The sequence below is a fragment of the Dendrobates tinctorius genome, unplaced genomic scaffold, assembly GCF_039654945.1.
Source record: "Dendrobates tinctorius isolate UK_male_01 unplaced genomic scaffold, ASM3965494v1 ptg000058l, whole genome shotgun sequence".
NCBI lineage: Eukaryota > Metazoa > Chordata > Amphibia > Anura > Dendrobatidae > Dendrobates > Dendrobates tinctorius.
In genome coordinates this window covers 20240789-20259290 of record NW_027361726.1, presented here as the reverse complement: position 1 = coordinate 20259290, position 18502 = coordinate 20240789, and the positions used below count along the sequence as shown (strand labels likewise).

General features: G+C 48.1%; 1 protein-coding gene across 1 annotated transcript in view; it reads right to left on the bottom strand.

Annotated features, from left to right (window-relative positions):
* The window catches only part of LOC141092143 (serpin A3-3-like), an 85961-nt gene that overhangs the window by 27817 nt on the left and 39642 nt on the right, over positions 1-18502 (bottom strand). The window contains exons 2-3 of the mRNA XM_073578081.1: positions 11800-12223; positions 11471-11696 (exon numbers count right to left, since the gene is read on the bottom strand). Coding sequence (XP_073434182.1) covers positions 11471-11696; positions 11800-12205 — 632 coding nt within the window. The 5' untranslated portion in view covers positions 12206-12223. The remainder of the gene's footprint in view (positions 1-11470; positions 11697-11799; positions 12224-18502) is intronic.

Here is an 18502-nt window from a genome sequence, read left to right as displayed (position 1 = left end):
ATAGCTTATAAAATGTGTTGCAAGAAACCACAAGTGCTCATGGTGTCCTATAAAGATGGTGTTTAAAAGACTGCAATCAAGGACCGATTGTGATACAAATGGGATATGCATGAGTGAGAGACTGGTATAGATAGGCATCCAGTCAATAAGGTAGTGATTGCAGTACATTGAAACATCCATTTGGATACTATGGATTGTGACCGGAATCTGAACTTTTCCTACCATGAGGAGAGCACACACTCAGGAATGTGAAAAGCAACCACCTGCTCAGGCATTGTTGTGGGAGTTGGAAGGGAGGAATGTGAGAACCAAACCAACTGAGATAAAGGAGGAATGTGAAAAAAAAACAAGTTACTGCGCATGTCAGTGCGTGATCATTCCAATTAATATTATAAAAAGTACTGACCTCCTCAGCGGGTAGGGACTTTCCAGACGATTCAAGTGGACGCACTTAGTCTGTGATGCTGACCGAGGAAAACCCCTTCCCGCTGATCGAGGTCCCCCGATTCGAAGGGTGATGCTACAATAACTCGGTAATTATTATTGATGCTGAAATCTTTCATGTCATAACTGTCATTTTTTTAAAATCTTGAGACTATTCATGTGCTATGTAAAACAAAATGATTGCTTGCTGAAATAAAAGATTGTCAATAATCTTTGCCTGGTTGGGATGCCAGTGAGCGCTACGTAAGTTAAGGTAAATAACCTAATTTGGGAGAAAATTTAGCAAGACAGGAGGGGAGCCTCGCCCAGAGCCAGACAGAATCTTGGCATCAGACGCCGAGAAGTGAGAGAGAAGGCGTCACCTGCTTGATGACAGCTCCAGTGAAGAGGCGGAGGTAGGGCTCACGCCTAGAGCGCAGTCAGATGATTTAGTGGAGGTGGACATTGGATTCCATGAAGAAGAGCACGATGTTGAAATTCTGCATGAGGTACTTGAAGTTCTGAGTACTCCTGATGAGAAAATTCAAGCGGTGCCTCGAAGTACTCAGTGTAACCACGCTGGTGTTCCGCCTCTGCGGTATGCGCAGAACAATTTTCTTCAGCAAAACATAGTACAAGAAAGGCAGAAATGGGAGCGAAAATTGTCGGCATCTGGCCCACCTCCGAAGAACATAAAGGAGCACAAAGAGGTCTCGCTTGTGGAATGGAGAGCTAAAGGAGAAGAGGAGTGTAAGGAGGAAGACCGGACTGAAAGTACCTGTAATAAACTGGGTCTGGAACTGCTGAGGCCGCGTCCTCTTTGTTGCCTGAGGGAAGAAATAGGGTACCGGACAGGCCCCTTGAGACAGGAAGAGGGGGCGTGACTAAGCCGGGTAGTGAGAAGCACGCGGAAACAGTTAGTTTTTGGCGCGAACAAGCGGTGATCAGCAGGCAGCGCGGTGTGCTCCATCCCTTGAGAACTGGCGCCGCGCAGGGCTGCGTTCATCCCCTCTCGACGCCACCAGTGGGAGCCTGAGAGAGCGAAGTGCTGTGTGCCCTGTAACTGCCAGAGAGCAAGGTGCAGTGCGCTTCGTGACCGTGAGTACAGCGCACCTGCCGCATAGAGAATGCCGAGGGGCTCGGCCCAAGGTACCGGAGACCAACTGCTGCCACCAGAAGACAGACCATTGTTTAAAGGACCCCATCTGAGGACATCATCCTGCTGCTGACGGTTCTACAACCCCCTGTGGGATCCGTCTGCTGCAAAAGAGCATACAGGACACGATAAGTTCCTTCATAGGACTGTTATTGCTTTCCATTTGTTATCCCTTTTACCCCTTCTTTAACCTCCCTGCGAGGATTGAATACCTTGTTCTGTTAAATTGTTCTATCTTGTTAACCCTTGCTCTGCCTCCTGTCTGTCACTGTATCCAGAAACCTGCTCACAATGGCACGCTGGAGGAGGGGGGAGTAGGATTTTTTTTATTTTTTGAAGCATGCACACCAGGAAAGGAGGGGGTATGCCATGCAGACGACGGGCCTGGGGGAGCCATGCATACAACACGGGATTGTGGGAGCCCATGCATACAATGATGGGACCAGGGGAACCATGCATACAACACGGGACCGGGGGAGCCATGCATACAACGATGGACCAGGGGAGCCATGCATACAAAGACGCACCCGGGGAGCCATGCATACAACTACGGGACCGAGAGAGCCATACTTACAACGACGGGACGGGGGGAGCCACGCATACCAGCAGGGGCGTAACTACCACTGCGACCGGGCCCGGGGGGAGTCAGGGGCCCGGCAAGTCAGATGATATCTCCCAACTGTCCCGATGCTCACGGGACAGTTCCGTTTTTGATCCCCCGCCACCCACGTACCGCCCGGGGACTCTATTTTTCCCGTACTGCACTGAGCCGCCACCCCCCATGCACCGACCCCATCCTCGCCCTCCCAGATAGACCCACCGCAGCCTGCAATGACGTCCTAGGCTGTTCTGTGGCTGTGCGCACAGGACCTGTGATGAAGTCACAGGAGGGGAGGAGTCAGGGATCACATGATCAGGAGCCTGGTGTCTGCAGGACTCTACTGTGCAGGTTGTCATGGTGCTGGATGAGTTAAAGTTTATGTGTGGGATCAGGAGGGGTTTACAGTGTGGATGTAGCAGAGCCGTGTGTACAATTTTGGATGGAGTGGAGCCGTGTGTGTACGACGTGCGAAGCGGAGCCGCATGTGTACGAGGTGTACGGAGAGGAGCCACGTGTGTAGGAGGTATATGGAGCGGAGATGTGCGTGTTCGCACCGGGGCCCATAACTTTGTAGTTACGCCACTGCATACCAGGACAGTGACGGGGGAAGCCACGGATACGGATGAGGAGACAACGCATACCCGGCTTTTACTCGAGTCAATAAGCTTACCCAGTTTTCCATGGCAAAATTAGGAGCCTCGGCTTATACTCGGGGTGACTTATATTCGAGTATATACTGTATATTCTTCTTGTACATAGGCAGGGCCGGCATTAGGGGCAGGCAGACTAGGCAGCTGCCTAGGGCCCCCGCTCCCCCAGGGGCCCCCAGCTAGCGGCACATCATGCAGCTGCTATGGGGCCCCTGTGAGGCAGGGGGCCCCTCCTGCCCCCAGCGACGACTCCCCCAGCCATCACATTTAACTATACCGGCATCATAGACATAGGGAGAGATGCGGTATACCATGGGGCTGTGCTGTGTACCATCATGGGGCAGTGCTGTATACAATGGGGCTGTGCTGTGTACAATGGGGCTGTGCTGTATACCATCATGGGGCTGTGCTGTATGCCATCACGGGGCTGTGCTGTATACCATCATGGGGCTGTGCTGTATACCATCATGGGGCTGTGTAGTGTACGATGGGGCTGTGCTGTGTACGATGGTGCTGTGCTGTGTACAATGGTGCTGTGCTGTGTACAATGGGGCAATGCTGTATACAATGGGGCAGTGCTGTATACAATGGGGCTGTGTTTTATACCATCATGGGGCTGTGCTGTATACAATGGGGGGCTGTTCTGTATACCAATGGGGGGCTGTGCTGTATACCAATGGGGGGCTGTGCTGTATACCAATGGGGGGGCTGTGCTGTATACCAATGGGGGGCTGTGCTGTGTACCATCATGGGGCTGTACTGTATACCATCATGGGGCTGTGCTGTGTACAATGGAGCTGTACTGTATGCAATGGGGCTGTGCTGTGTAACATGGGGCTGTGCTGTGTAACATGGGGCTGTGCTGTATACAATAGGGCTGTGCTGTATACAATGGGGCTGTGCTGTATACCATCATGGGGCTGTGCTGTATACAATGGGGCAGTGCTGTGTACCATCATGGGGCTGTGCTGTATACCATCATGGGGCTGTGCTGTGTGCAATGGGGCTGTGCTGTGTACAATGGGGCTGTGCTGTGTACAATGGGTCTGTTCTGTATACCATGGGGCAGTGCTGTATACCATGGGGCAGTGCTGTATACCATGGGGCAGTGCTGTATACAATGGGGCAGTGCTGTGTACCATCATGGGGCTGTGCTGTGTACCATCATGGGGCTGTGCTGTGTACCATGTGGGGCTGTGCTATATACCATGTGGGGCTGTTATATACTTTGTGGCTGTGCTATATACTATGTGGCTATATTATGTACCATGGGGGGTACATTATACATTATATTCTATGGGGGAGGCTGTGTTATATGATATGGGGGGCTACATTATATTCTATGGGGAGGTGGACTGTATTCTATTCTATTTGGGGCTACATTATATTCTATGGGAGGGCTGTATTATATTTATTATATTCTATGGGGGGTGATCGCATCATACTCTGAAGGGGCTACATTACACTATATGAGGAGGCTACATTGTATTCTATGGGGGGGCTGCATTATATTCTATGGGGGCTAGATTATATTGTATGGGGGCTCAATTATACTTTATGAGGGGGCTACATTATATTCTATTGGGGCTGCATTATACTATGAGGAGGGCTACATTGTATTCTATGGAGGGGCTACATTATACTATATAAGAGGCTGCCATATATTCTATGGAGGGGCTGCATTATACTATATGAGGGGGATTGCATTATATTCTATGGGGGGTTACATTATATTCTGTGGGGTGGCTACATTATGCTCTAAGGGGTGGCTGCATTATACTGTAAGAGGGGGTCTGCATTATATTCTATGGGGGTTACATTGTATTGTATGGCGGGGCTGCATTATACTCTATGGGGTGGCTGCATTATACTATATGTGGGCTGCATTATACTGTATCGAGGACTATGGGGAATACATTATACTACATGAAGATATATGGGGTGCATTATACTATGGGAAGTGAATTGTACTACATGGATGACTGCCGGTGTATTATACTATATGGAGGACTATGGGGAGTGTATTGCACTATATGGAGGACTATGGGGAACATTATATTATATGGAGGACTATGGGGAGTGTATTATACTATATGGAGGACTATGGGGCACATTATATTATTTTGAGGGCTATGGGGTGTAAACTAGATGTGCTGCTGATAACATGATACTGTATGGGGACAGATTGATCCATTAGTGATTGTTCTGTCCCTATCATTCTTTCTCAGACGGTGGAAAGAGGCTGGGAAACAAGTGTTGAACGACTTCAATATTGTCAATCACACTCATTTAGCGGCCTTAACTCAGCGCATGTAAATACAATCGAAATGCTTCTGTGTGATGTGCAATATGTTAGCATTTGGGGCCCCATTTTAAATGTTGCCTAGGGCCCCACTTTGCCTAAAACCGTCCCTGTACATAGGGGCAGTATTATAGTAGATATATTCTTGTACATAGTAAGCAGTATTATAGTAGTTATATTCTTGTATATATGAGTAGTATTATAGTAGTTATATTCTTGAATATAGGGGACAGTATTATAGCAGTTATATTTTTGTACATAGGAGGCAGTATTATAGTAGTTATATTCTAGTACATAGGGGCAGTATTATTGTAGTTATTGTCTTATACAGAGGAGCAGTATTATAGTATTTAAGAGCAGTATTATAGTAGTTATATTCTTGTTGATAAGGGCAGTATTACAGTAGTTATATTCTTATGCATTGGAGCAGTATGATAGTAGTTATATTCTTGTACATAGAGACAGTATTATACTAGTTATATTCTTGTTCATGGAGCAGTATTACAGCAGTTATATTCTTGTACATGGGGGCAGTATTATAGTATTTATATTCTTGTACATACGAGGAAGTATTATTGTAGTTATATTCTTGTTCATAGGGGCAGTATGATAGTAGTTAGGCCGGCGTCACACTAGAGAGGAATACGGACGAGTGAGAGGCGTTAAAAAAACGCATTGCACACGGACCAATGATTCTCTATGGGGCAGCTCCCATCAGCCGTATTTTTGTCGCGTATTTTCTACGGTCCGTGCCAATCACAGCATGCTGCGATTGTCAGCGTATTACGACCGTAGTACGCCAATGCAAGTCTATAGGTGCGCAAAAAAACGCATTACACACGGACCACATGTGAGACTTGCGAGAAATATGCACCCGGTGTCCTTTAGAAAAGCCGGCAATTCAGTGCCAGATACAGTAAAATCACACTGACAGGTTTAATAAAGGAACAAAATAATAGATATATACACATAGAATGCATATATATATAAATATATATATACATGTCATTGAGACACATATATACAGTACAGACCAAAAGTTTGGATGCACCTTCTCATTCAAAGAGTTTTCTTTATTTTCATGACTATGAAAATTGTAGATTCACTCTGAAGGCATCAAAACTATGAATTAACACACGTGGAATTATATAATTAACAAAAAAGTGTGAAACAACTGAAAATATGTCTTATATTCTAGGTGCTTCAAATGCTTTGCACACATTTAGCATTCTCTTGATGAGCTTCAAGAGGTATTCACCGGAAATGGTTTTCACTTCACAGGTGTGCCCTGTCAGGTTTAATAAGTTGGATTTCTTGCCTTATAAATGTGGCTGGGACCATCAGTTGTGTTGTGCAGAAGTCTGGTGGATACACAGCTGATAGTCCTACTGAATAGACTATTGGAATTTGTATTATGGCAAGAAAAAAGCAGCTAAGTAAAGAAAAACGAGTGGCCATCATTACTTTAAGAAATGAACGTCAGTCAGTCTGAAAAATTGGGAAAACTTTGAAAGTGTCCCCAAGTGCAGTGGCAAAAAACATCAAGCGCTACAAAGAAACTGGCTTACATGAGGACTGCCCCAGGAAAAGAAGACCAAGTGTGGCGCCCCTGAGGCTCAGTCGCCATTGAGGTACTGCACCTTATCCTAAGGTGTAGTGCCCCACCAACTAGGTAGGTTGGGAACTCCTTTCCACACTCCAACACCTGCATCCCACACACAGGATAGTTCAGTAGGTCCGCCTAGCAGCTTCAGGCTGGGGGTAGCAGAGCACCCTTCGTGGAGCCCTGCTTTGTAATACGAGATGTGCTGGGAGGTGGGTGGAGTTAGTATAAAAGAGAGGGAAAGTTGAGGATAGTAGGTCAGTCTGACGGGAGGTCAGGCGAGAGGAGTTCAGTTCTGAAGTTAGTTTTGAGTTCAGTTTGAGTTCAGTTTAGAAAGAGTGCTGCAGCTGCCTCAGTGATCTGAGCCAGCTGGCACGGGAAAGAGAAGAGAAGGAGAAAGACGTAGACCTGCAACCTAAGCTTCCATAAGAAGGAGAAGGAACAGCGCGGAACGAAGGAGTAGGAGAACAGAGAGGAGTTGTGGGTTGGAAGAGTAACCCTGCCTATAGGTTCTCAGCGCAAGGCCGGGGCCCGGTCCCCGAGGTTGTATGGACACTTATGGTTCTGCAGCAGACACCGGTGGAGTAGTTGGCTGTAAAAGCACTACTCCCATCCAAGACTTGGGACACAACAGCAACCGATTTGCGAGCCAGGACTCTGAGAGGAGTCCCCGATAGAGGCTACAGCTGTCTGTCATACAAGTAAGGTTCTAGGAACATCTGACAGGAGGAATTCCAGAGAACTACGGTACTGGAGCTCTTGACATTAAAAGGCGCAATAGAGGAGTCGTTCAGGAAAGGCACATGTTGGCGAGGAGAACCCTGACTTGCCCGGGAGGTTGATTGAGTCTCTACCCCGAAGGACACGGCACGGAGGTGGGCACCAGTGGGTACCACGAACTGTGAGTAAGGCTTTGAAACTACAAGCCCTGGTGTCCTCCATTCATTCGTAGCTAACACCTTCAGCACCGCTACATCTGGGTACCAGTATCTATACCATTCTGCGCCTCTCCTCATCCATTGCACCCACACTGCCCTGGGACTACAGCTCCACCTGTGGGGAGCTACACCATCTTTGCTGCACCACACCATCAGTCCCAGTGGATCTGCATGCAGCGTTGGCTCAACATCTTACTTGCCAAACACCACGGGTGGCGTCACGAACTATTCAACTAAGCTATAACACTATTGACATCACCGCCATTGATATTGGGCTCCCAGGGCCATGAACCGGGTCACCGCTGCTGTGACACATCCCCCTGACACCGGCCCGGTACCGAGTACCCCGCTGCCCTGGGTGTGAGGGGCAACCCACAAGAGTCACCTCTGCTGCGGAGGAGAAGTTCATCCGAGTCACCAGCCTAAGAAATCGCAGGTTAACAGCAGCTCAGATTAGAGACCAGGTCAATGCCACACAGAGTTCTAGCAACAGACACATCTCTACAACAACTGTTAAGAGGAGACTTTGTGCAGCAGGCCTTCATGGTAAAATAGCTGCTAGGAAACCACTGCTAAGGACAGGCAACAAGCAGAAGAGACTTGTTTGGGCTAAAGAACACAAGAAATGGACATTAGACCAGTGGAAATCTGTGCTTTGGTCTGATGAGTCCAAATTTTAGCTCTTTGGTTCCAACCACCGTGTCTTTGTGCGACGCAGAAAAGGTGAACGGATGGACTCTACATGCCTGGTTCCCACCGTGAAGCATGGAGGAGGAGGTGTGATGGTGTGGGGGTGCTTTGCTGGTGACACTGTTGGGGATTTATTCAAAATTGAAGGCATACTGAACCAGCATGGCTACCACAGCATCTTGCAGCGGCATGCTATTCCATCCGGTTTGCGTTTAGTTGGACCATCATTTATTTTTCAACAGGACAATGACCCCAAACACACCTCCAGGCTGTGTAAGGGCTATTTGAACAAGGAGAGTGATGGGGTGCTACGCCAGATGACCTAGCCTCCACAGTCACCAGACCTGAACCCATTCGAGATGGTTTGGGGTGAGCTGGACCGCAGAGTGAAGGCAAAAGGGCCAACAAGTGCTAAGCATCTCTGGGAACTCCTTCAAGATTGTTGGAACACCATTTCCGGTGACTACCTCTTGAAGCTCATCAAGAGAATGCCAAGAGTGTGCAAAGCAGAAATCAAAGCAAAAGGTGGCTACTTTGAAGAACCTAGAATATAAGACATATTTTCAGTTGTTTCACACTTTTTAGTTAATTATATAATTCCACATGTGTAAATTCATAGTTTTGATGCCTTCAGAGTGAATCTACAATTTTCATAGTCATGAAAAAAAGAAAACTCTTTGAATGAGGTGTGTCCAAACTTTTGGTCTGTACTGTGTATATATATATATATATATATATATATATATATATATATATATTTCATATAGTTCTTCATAGCAGATTAGCCGCTAATTCAATTGCCGGCTTCATTAAAATCATTCCCCAACCCGACATGAAATGACACATGGTTTACATACAGTAAACCATTTCATTTCATGTTTTTTTTATATGTCTTTCACTAGTAATTAGATGAGGGTTTGTGTGTAAAATTTGGGAGGTGTAGGTGAAATATAAATATATATATGCAGTGGGGCAAAAAAGTATTTAGTCAGTCAGCAATAGTGCAAGTTCCACCACTGAAAAAGATGAGAGGCGTCTGTAATTTACATCATAGGTAGACCTCAACTATGGGAGACAAACTGAGAAAAAAAAATCCAGAAAATCACATTGTCTGTTTTTTTTTCATTTTATTTGCATATTATGGTGGAAATTAAGTATTTGGTCAGAAACAAGCAATCAAGATTTCTGGCTCTCACAGACCTGTAACTTCTTCTTTAAGAGTCTCCTCTTTCCTCCACTCATTACCTGTAGTAATGGCACCTGTTTAAACTTGTTATCAGTATAAAAAGACACCTGTGCACACCCTCAAACAGTCTGACTCTAAACTCCAGTATGGTGAAGACCAAAGAGCTGTCAAAGGACACCAGAAACAAAATTGTAGCCCTGCACCAGGCTGGGAAGACTGAATCTGCAATAGCCAACCAGCTTGGAGTGAAGAAATCAACTGTGGGAGCAATAATTAGAAAATGGAAGACATACAAGACCACTGATAATCTCCCTCGATCTGGTGCTCCACGCAAAATCCCACCCCGTGGGGTCAGAATGATCACAAGAACGGTGAGCAAAAATCCCAGAACCACGCGGGGGGACCTAGTGAATGAACTGCAGAGAGCTGGGACCAATGTAACAAGGCCTACCATAAGTAACACACTACGCCACCATGGACTCAGATCCTGCGGTGCCAGACGTGTCCCGCTGCTTAAGCCTGTACATGTCCGGGCCCGTCTGAAGTTTGCTAGAGAGCATTTGGATGATCCAGAGGAGTTTTGGGAGAATGTCCTATGGTCTGATGAAACCAAACTGGAACTGTTTGGTAGAAACACAATTTGTCGTGTTTGGAGGAAAAAGAATACTGAGTTGCATCCATCAAACACCATACCTACTGTAAAGCATGGTGGTGGAAACATCATGCTTTGGGGCTGTTTCTCTGCAAAGGGGCCAGGACGACTGATCCGGGTACATGAAAGAATGATTGGGGCCATGTATCGTGAGATTTTGAGTGCAAACCTCCTTCCATCAGCAAGGGCATTGAAGATGAAACGTGGCTGGGTCTTTCAACATGACAATGATCCAAAGCACACCGCCAGGGCAATGAAGGAGTGGCTTCGTAAGAAGCATTTCAAGGTCCTGGAGTGGCCTAGCCAGTCTCCAGATCTCAACCCTATAGAAAACCTTTGGAGGGAGTTGAAAGTCCGTGTTGCCAAGCGAAAAGCCAAAAACATCACTGCTCTAGAGGAGATCTGCATGGAGGAATGGGCCAACATACCAACAACAGTGTGTGGCAACCTTGTGAAGACTTACAGAAAACGTTTGACCTCTGTCATTGCCAACAAAGGATATATCACAAAGTATTGAGATGAAATTTTGTTTCTGACCAAATACTTATTTTCCACCATAATATGCAAATAAAATGAAAAAAAAACAGACAATGTGATTTTCTGGATTTTTTTTTCTCAGTTTGTCTCCCATAGTTGAGGTCTACCTATGATGTAAATTACAGACACCTCTCATCTTTTTAAGTGGTGGAACTTGCACTATTGCTGACTGGCTAAATACTTTTTTGCCCCACTGTATATATATATATATATGTGTCTCAATGACATGTGTGTGTATATATATATATATATATTTATATATATATATATATATGCATTCTATGTGTATATACGGTATCTATTACTTTGTTTCTTTATTAAACCTGTCAGTGTGATTTTACTGTATCTGGCACTGAATTGCCGGCTTTTCTAAAGGACACCGGGTGCGTATTTCTCGCAAGTCACACGTGTGGTCCGTGTGTAATGCGATGCTTTTGTGCACCCATAGACTTGCATTGGCGTACTACGGTCATAATACGCTGACAATCGCAGCATGCTGCGATATACACGGACCGTAGAAAATACGCGACAAAAATACGGCTGATGGGAGCTGCCCCATAGAGAATCATTGGTCCGCGTGCAATGCGTTTTTTTAGCGCCTCTCACTCATCGTATTCCTCTCTAGTGTGACACCGGCCTTATAGTAGTTATTTTCTTGTACATAGGGGGTAGTATTATAGTGGTTGTTTTCCTGTACATAGTTCGTTGTACTGGTAGTATCAGGTTCCTTACTGTTTGGTCAATGACTTTCTCCACTGTGTCAGGTTCTCATCAGTCACAGCTTTTCCCACTTTTTCTTCCCTTCCATTATCTGGAATTATGATCAGTGCCTTGATATTCTGGTTCTTTGGAATCTCGATCATAGTGAATCCCAGCTCTGTATTGACCATTGCATTGTACTCTCCTGTCAGCTGAACTGTGTATTTGCTTCCTCCACTTACTGGAACTTTCCATGCATCTAGAAAGCAGAAATGATTAGTCAGTGATGTGTAATTGGCGCCATCATTTGCTGCAGTAGTCTGTACCTGACCTGGGATAGGGCTGATCATGACCGTACTCACCAGCATAGCTAACGATAACTGCATCGGTAGACGTTGTGAAGCCACTGAATAAGTTGTTGATCTTTCCGCTGGTTTTCTCGGTCACATAGCTGTTGAGTTTGGTTTTGGCTTCAGTGGGATTATTGAAATCCACAGCCGTCACCTTCATGTTTTTATTGCGAGGGCTCCGATCATCATTTAGGAATATGGTGAGTCCATCTGTAGATTGGAAGGAGCTGCCGGGACGATCCAGCTCTGCTGCGATGGAATTCAGGGATGCAATATTAAACTCAAGGCTGATGAATACGTAATTATGGGAGGACTGCTGCTGCAAATCTCGGGGGGCTTTAATTGTCAGATATAAGCTTTGCAGGACCCCCAAATGCAGAAAACACGCTCCCACACACAGAAACAGAAGGGTCTTCATTCTGTATTACTTATTTTCCTAGAACAAAAACATAAAATTTTAGAAAAACTTACTGTACATATATAATTATAACAGGAAATGTCCAAGTTATACCGGCTGTACATATATAATTATATACAGGAGATGCCCAGGTTATACCAGCTGTACATATATAATTATAACAGGAAATGTCCAAGTTATACCGGCTGTACATATATAATTATATACAGGAGATGCCCAGGTTATACCAGCTGTACATATATAATTATATACAGGAGATGTCCAGGTTATACCAGCTATACATATATAATTCTATACAGGAGATGCCCAGGTTATACCAGCTGTACATATATAATTATATACAGGAGATGCCCAGGTTATACCAGCTGTACATATATAATTATATACAGGAGATGCCCAGGTTATACCGGCCATACATATATAATTATATACAGGAGATGCCCAGGTTATACCAGTTGTACATATATAATTATATACAGGAGATGTCCAGGTTATACCAGCTGTACATATATAATTATATACAGGAGATGCCCAGGTTATACCAGCTCTACATATATAATTATATACAGGAGATGCCCAGGTTATACCAGCTCTACATATATAATTATATACAGGAGATGCCCAGGTTATACCAGCTGTTCATATGTAATTATATACAGGAGATGCCCAGGTTATACCGGCTATACATATATAATTATATACAGGAGATGCCCAGGTTATACCAGTTGTACATATATAATTATATACAGGAGATGCCCAGGTTATACCAGTTGTACATATATAATTATATACAGGAGATGCCCAGGTTATACCAGCTGTACATATATAATTATATACAGGAGATGCCCAGGTTATACCAGGTGTACATATATAATTATATACAAGAGATACCCAGGTTATACCAGCTGTACATATATAATTATATACAGGAGATGCCCAGGTTATACCAGCTGTACATATATAATTATATACAGGAGATGTCCAGGTTATACCAGATGTACATATATAATTATATACAGGAAATGCCCAGGTTATACCGGCTGTAGATATATAATTGAGAAGCAGAGCATGTTCTCCTCTGGCTCCCAGGTCTGAGCCTCTGGACCATGACCCTTCCAGTCCACCAAATAAAACTTTTTACCACGCACCACTCTGCGTCCCACGATGGCATTGACCTCAAACTCATCCTAAGACAGGTCTGATGTCCCGGCAGATGACTCGGAGAACCGGGACAAGTGAACAGGCTTAAGGAGGGACACGTGGAAGGTGTAAGAGATGGCCAAGTGTGGTGGAAGGGCCAGGCGGTAGACCACTGGATTGATCTGCTCAAGGACTGTTACCACGGCTGGTCAGGAGGCAAATCTCCAGGAGTGGACCCTCTGGACCGTGGCACCGAGGGACTCTGGGCGAGCTGCCAGGTGGAGCCGACCCCTATACAGGGATCGTTAGGAGCAGGCCCAGGGGCTCGGGTACCATGATAGCCGGTACCGAGAGGGGCGGCTCAGAATGGACTGGAGTAGGAGTGCAGGAGTGAAGTGTAGAAAACAGGACAGGGCAGGATCGCTGGAGACTGGACCAGAGTGGGACTGCAGGACTGGAGCATAGACGACAGGACAGAGCAGGAACATGGGAGGCAGGACTGGAGTCGGACTGTAGGACTGGAGCGTGGTTAGCAGGATGGTGCAGGAACACAGGAGGCAGGACAGGAGTAGGACTGTAGGCCTGGAGCGTGGATAGCAGGATGGTGCAGGAACACAGGAGGAAGGACTGGAGTAGGACTGTAGGACGGGAGCATGGATAGCAGGATGGTGCAGGAATACAGGAGGCAGGACTGGAGTGGGACGGAAGGACTGGAACGTGGATAGCAGAACGGAGCACCGAGCGTGGAGCTGCTGCAGGAATCACGGAAGATAGGACTGCAAGACTGCAGAGAGCACAAGAGGAAGCAGGGCCCAGCGTGCTAGCAAACACAACGATCAGGCGCCTCCCTCAAGGGGGAACGGCCAGATATGGCCCTGACTGGTCTGCCATTGGTCAGTAGGTGCTTCCAGGTCAGGGCCTTGCTGGAGCACAAGTAACAGGAGGAAGGCGTGGCCGCGGCCTATGGTGCATGCGCATTGCATGTAGAGACCCTGTCGGCCGCGAGCCTGTCAGACTGGACCGCCGTGGCTGTCGGATGGCGGGGGGCTGCGGCGTGGGAGTGGAGGCCGGGTGCGTATGCAGAGGCGGCGTGACAAGGACCTTGAAGGGCCAATGTAGCGAGGTGCAAACTTAGTGGACTCAACCCGCAGTCTGATATTACGGGTGGAGAGCCACACTAAGTCGCCAGGAGCAAAGGTCGGAGCGGGGCGCCGGTGCGTGTTGGCGGAAGCCCTCATTCTCTCCTTAGAGGCCCGGATGGCATTCTGAGTGCAGTCCCAAATGTCACGAACCTCCACCGCCCAGTCTGCCACCCTGGAATCAGTGGACGACACGGCATAGGGTCAGGGACACGCAGATGCTGGCCGTAGTTAAGGAGGAACGGTGTCTGACCGATGGAATCGGCCACAGCGTTGTTCGAAGCAAATTCCGCCCATGGTAACAAGGATGCCCAGTCATCATGCCTGGCCGAGACAAAATGTCGTAGGTATGTGACCAGGGTCTGATTGGCTCTCTCAACCAACCCATTCGTCTCGGGGTGATAGGCCAAGAAGATATTTAGCTCAATATTGAGCAGACTACAGAGCTCTCTCCAGAGCTGAGACGCAAACTGGGGGCCGCGGTCACTGACTATCTTGTCCGGCATGCCATGCAAGTGAAAGACGTCTTTTATGAACAATGCTGCCAGGCCTTGTGCAGAAGGTAGCCGCAAGAGTGGTACCAGGTGCACCATTTTAGAGAAATGATCGGTGACAACCCAGATGACAGTGCTGCCACTGGACTTGGGCAGACCGACCACAAAGTCCATGCCAACCATCTCCCAAGGTCTGTCCGCCTCGGCAGGGAGTAAAGTAGCCCGGCAGGCCTCTGATGAGAAGGCCTGTTCTAGGCGCAGGAGACACATGCCCGAATGTAATCTCCCACGTCCCATGCCATGTGCGGCCACCGATATGTCCTCGCCAGGAGTTCAGTGGTCCGCTTTGTCCCAAAGTGACCTCCCACCCTTGACACGTGGGCCCAAGCGAGAACCTCTAGTCGCAGACGGGCGGGGAATAAGGTCTTGCCCGGGGGCACCGATTCAAGAGGGACCGGAGCCACAGTTCTCAAGCTCTCGTATGGGACGATTAGCTAAGGCTCAATCTCCTCCTCCAAGGACACCACGGAGTGAGAGAGAGCATCGGCCCGGACGTTCCTCTCATCGGACAGATAGTGAAGGGTGAAGCGGAAGCGGGAGAAAAACAGCGACCATCTGGCCTGGCGAGAATTCAGCCGCTGAGCCGTTTGCAGATATACAAGATTTTTAGGGTCTATGTACACCTGGAAGGGGAACCGCACACCCTCCAGGTGTCTCCACTCAGAAAAGGCCAACTTCATTGCCAACAACTCCCTGTCCCCGATGGAATAGTTCCTCTCCACCGGTAAAAAGGTCTTAGAGAAGAAGAAGCAGCGATGCTTCCGGCCTTGAGCGTCCTTCTGATAAAGGACCACTCCGGCACCGACGGACGAGGCATCTACCTCCAGGATAAATGGTTTATCCACATCGGGACGGTGGAGGATGGGGGCGCCAACAAAATGTGTCTTGATGGAGGAGAAGGCCTCGGAGACCTGTTCCGACCATACCTTAGGATTGACTCCCTTTTTGGTGAGGGTGACCAAAGGAGCCACCAAGGTGGAGAAATGGGGAATGAACTGGCGATAGTTGTTAACGAACCCCAAAAAGGGCTGCACCGCCTTAAGGGAGTGGGGTTCTTGCCAGTCCATTTCCCCTCGAAATTTCGCAGGATCCATAGCCAAACCCTGGGCCGAGATGATATAGCCCAGGAAAGACAAGGACTCCTGCTCAAACTGGCGTTTCTCCAACTTGGCGTAGAGGGAATTCGCTCGCAGGCGGTCGAAGACCTTGCAAACGTCTCTCCGGTGGGAGGCCAAATCTGGAGAAAAGATAAGAATGTTGTCCAGATAGACCACCACCGAGGTGGAGAGCATATCCCGGAAGACATAATTTACAAAGTCTTGGAAGACGGCTGGGGCATTACAGAGGCCGAAGGGCATGACCAGATACTTATAGTGGCCATCCCTGGTGTTAAAGGCCGTCTTCCATTCGTCCCCCGCACGAATACGTATCAGGTTATAGGTTCCCCACAGATCCAGCTTGGAAAAAACCCTCACTCCTCGTAACCTATCAAACAGTTCCAATATCAAGGGCAGAGGATACTTGTTCTTAACGGTTATGGCGTTAAGACCCCTGTAATCAATGCAGGGATGTAATTCTCCATTCTTCTTTTGGACAAAGAAGAATCCCGCTCCCGCCGGTAACACCGTCTTCCTAATGAATCCTCTTGCCAGATTCTCCCTGATATACTGAGACATGGCCTCTGTCTCTGGGAGACATAGGGGATAGACTCGGCCCCGAGGAGGCTCAGCACCGGGCAAGAGGTCAATAGGACAGTCGTAAGGGTGGTGCGGCGGAAGGGTCTCCGCCGCCTTCTTAGAGAAAACGTCTGCATACTGTTGATAGGGCCTGGGAAGCGAGGAGAGATTTGCGGGAACCTCAGTGGTAGCAAAATGTACGCAGTCCCTCAGACACCTACCCTCACAGGACTTGCTCCAACCAAGAATTTTCCCCGAGGACCACTCTATATGAGGAGAGTGAAATCATAACCAGGGAACCCCTAAGAGGACCTGGTCGATACCTTCGGGCATTACAAGGAGAGATAACGTCTCCTGATGAGAAGGAGACAGGGAGAGCCTCAGTGGAGCAGTCTGGTGGGTGATCTTTGAAGGTAGTGTCGCACCATTCACCATTCTGATAGTGACTGGTTGGGGTAGCAAGACCAGGGGGATTGCGTGTTGTTGGGTGAAGGCAGATGACATGAAATTGCCCTCCGCTACGGAGTCCACGCAAATCTCCACGATCAGAGTGTTGAACTCAGCGTCCGTTTAAATGAGAGCTTGGAGGAGAAAGTCGCTGTGTCTAGTAGGCCCCCTCCGATAACCACTAGATGCGAGCGTTTCCCGACCGTTGTGGGCACTGGTTGGCAAGGTGGCCAGTCTGCCGACAATGGAAACAGACCATGGGTACCCGCGCGGACCGGAACTTGGAACCCGTGCGGGACACCTCCATAGCCTCTGGAGGCTCGGGCGCCTGACCGGGAGGCTCCAGCGGTCTAGCAAAAGTTGGTGCCAACCTATACCTCTGACTGGACTGGGAGCGCTCCAAACCTCGCTCCGTGAAACGAAGGTTGATGCGGGTGGAGACAGTAATGAGCCCCTCCAGAGTAGTGGGAACCTCCCTGGTGGCCAGGGCGTCTTTGACATGATCAGCTAGACCTCTCCAGAATATAGGTATGAGAACCTTATCTGGCCACTCCAGCTCTGAGGCCAGAGTCCTGAATAGGATGGCATACTGGCTGACCAAAGACGAATCCTGAGTTAATGCCAGCAACTGAAGTGCGGTGTCGTGCGTGACCCGAGGTCCCAGAAAAACCTGCTTCAGAGTGACCAGAAATTGGGTGGCACTCTGTACCAGGGGATCACCGCGCTCCCACAGCGGGGTGGCCCACTCCAAGGCCCTGCCTGAGAGGCGAGAGATGATGAATCCCAACTTAGCCCACTCAGAGGGAAATCGTGCGGCCAGCAACTCTAGGTGAATGGAGCACTGGCTCACGAAACCCCTGCAGGATGCACTATCGCCCGAGAACTTCTCGGGCAGTGGGAGACGGGACAAAGTCGGGGCAGGGATGGCTGCGGAGACATGGGAGACAGCCTCTGTGGCTGCTTGAACAGCGACCGAGGTAACATCCGCAACTGAGGTTGAACGCTCTAGTGCTGCCAACCTGCCCTCCAGCTGCTGGATGTACCTATGCAGTCGCTGGTCGTCCGCCATTACTAGCCAGACCCTGGCACTAGTATAATGTTAAGGGCTGGCGGAACGCACCAAATAATAAAGATGGTATGAGGTGCGTTCGCAGCCCGGGGTCCACCGTGCACAGATGGAAACCTGCTGCTTAGTAATGGTGATGAGTATACGGCAAATAATAAGTGAACACACGCGGGTTACCGTCACCCGGTGTGTACAGGAGCGAGTTCTGTTCCTTCACAGAACCGCGGTGCCCCACAACGTAAACACCGAAACCTCTTAAGTTCACAGGGCTTGGC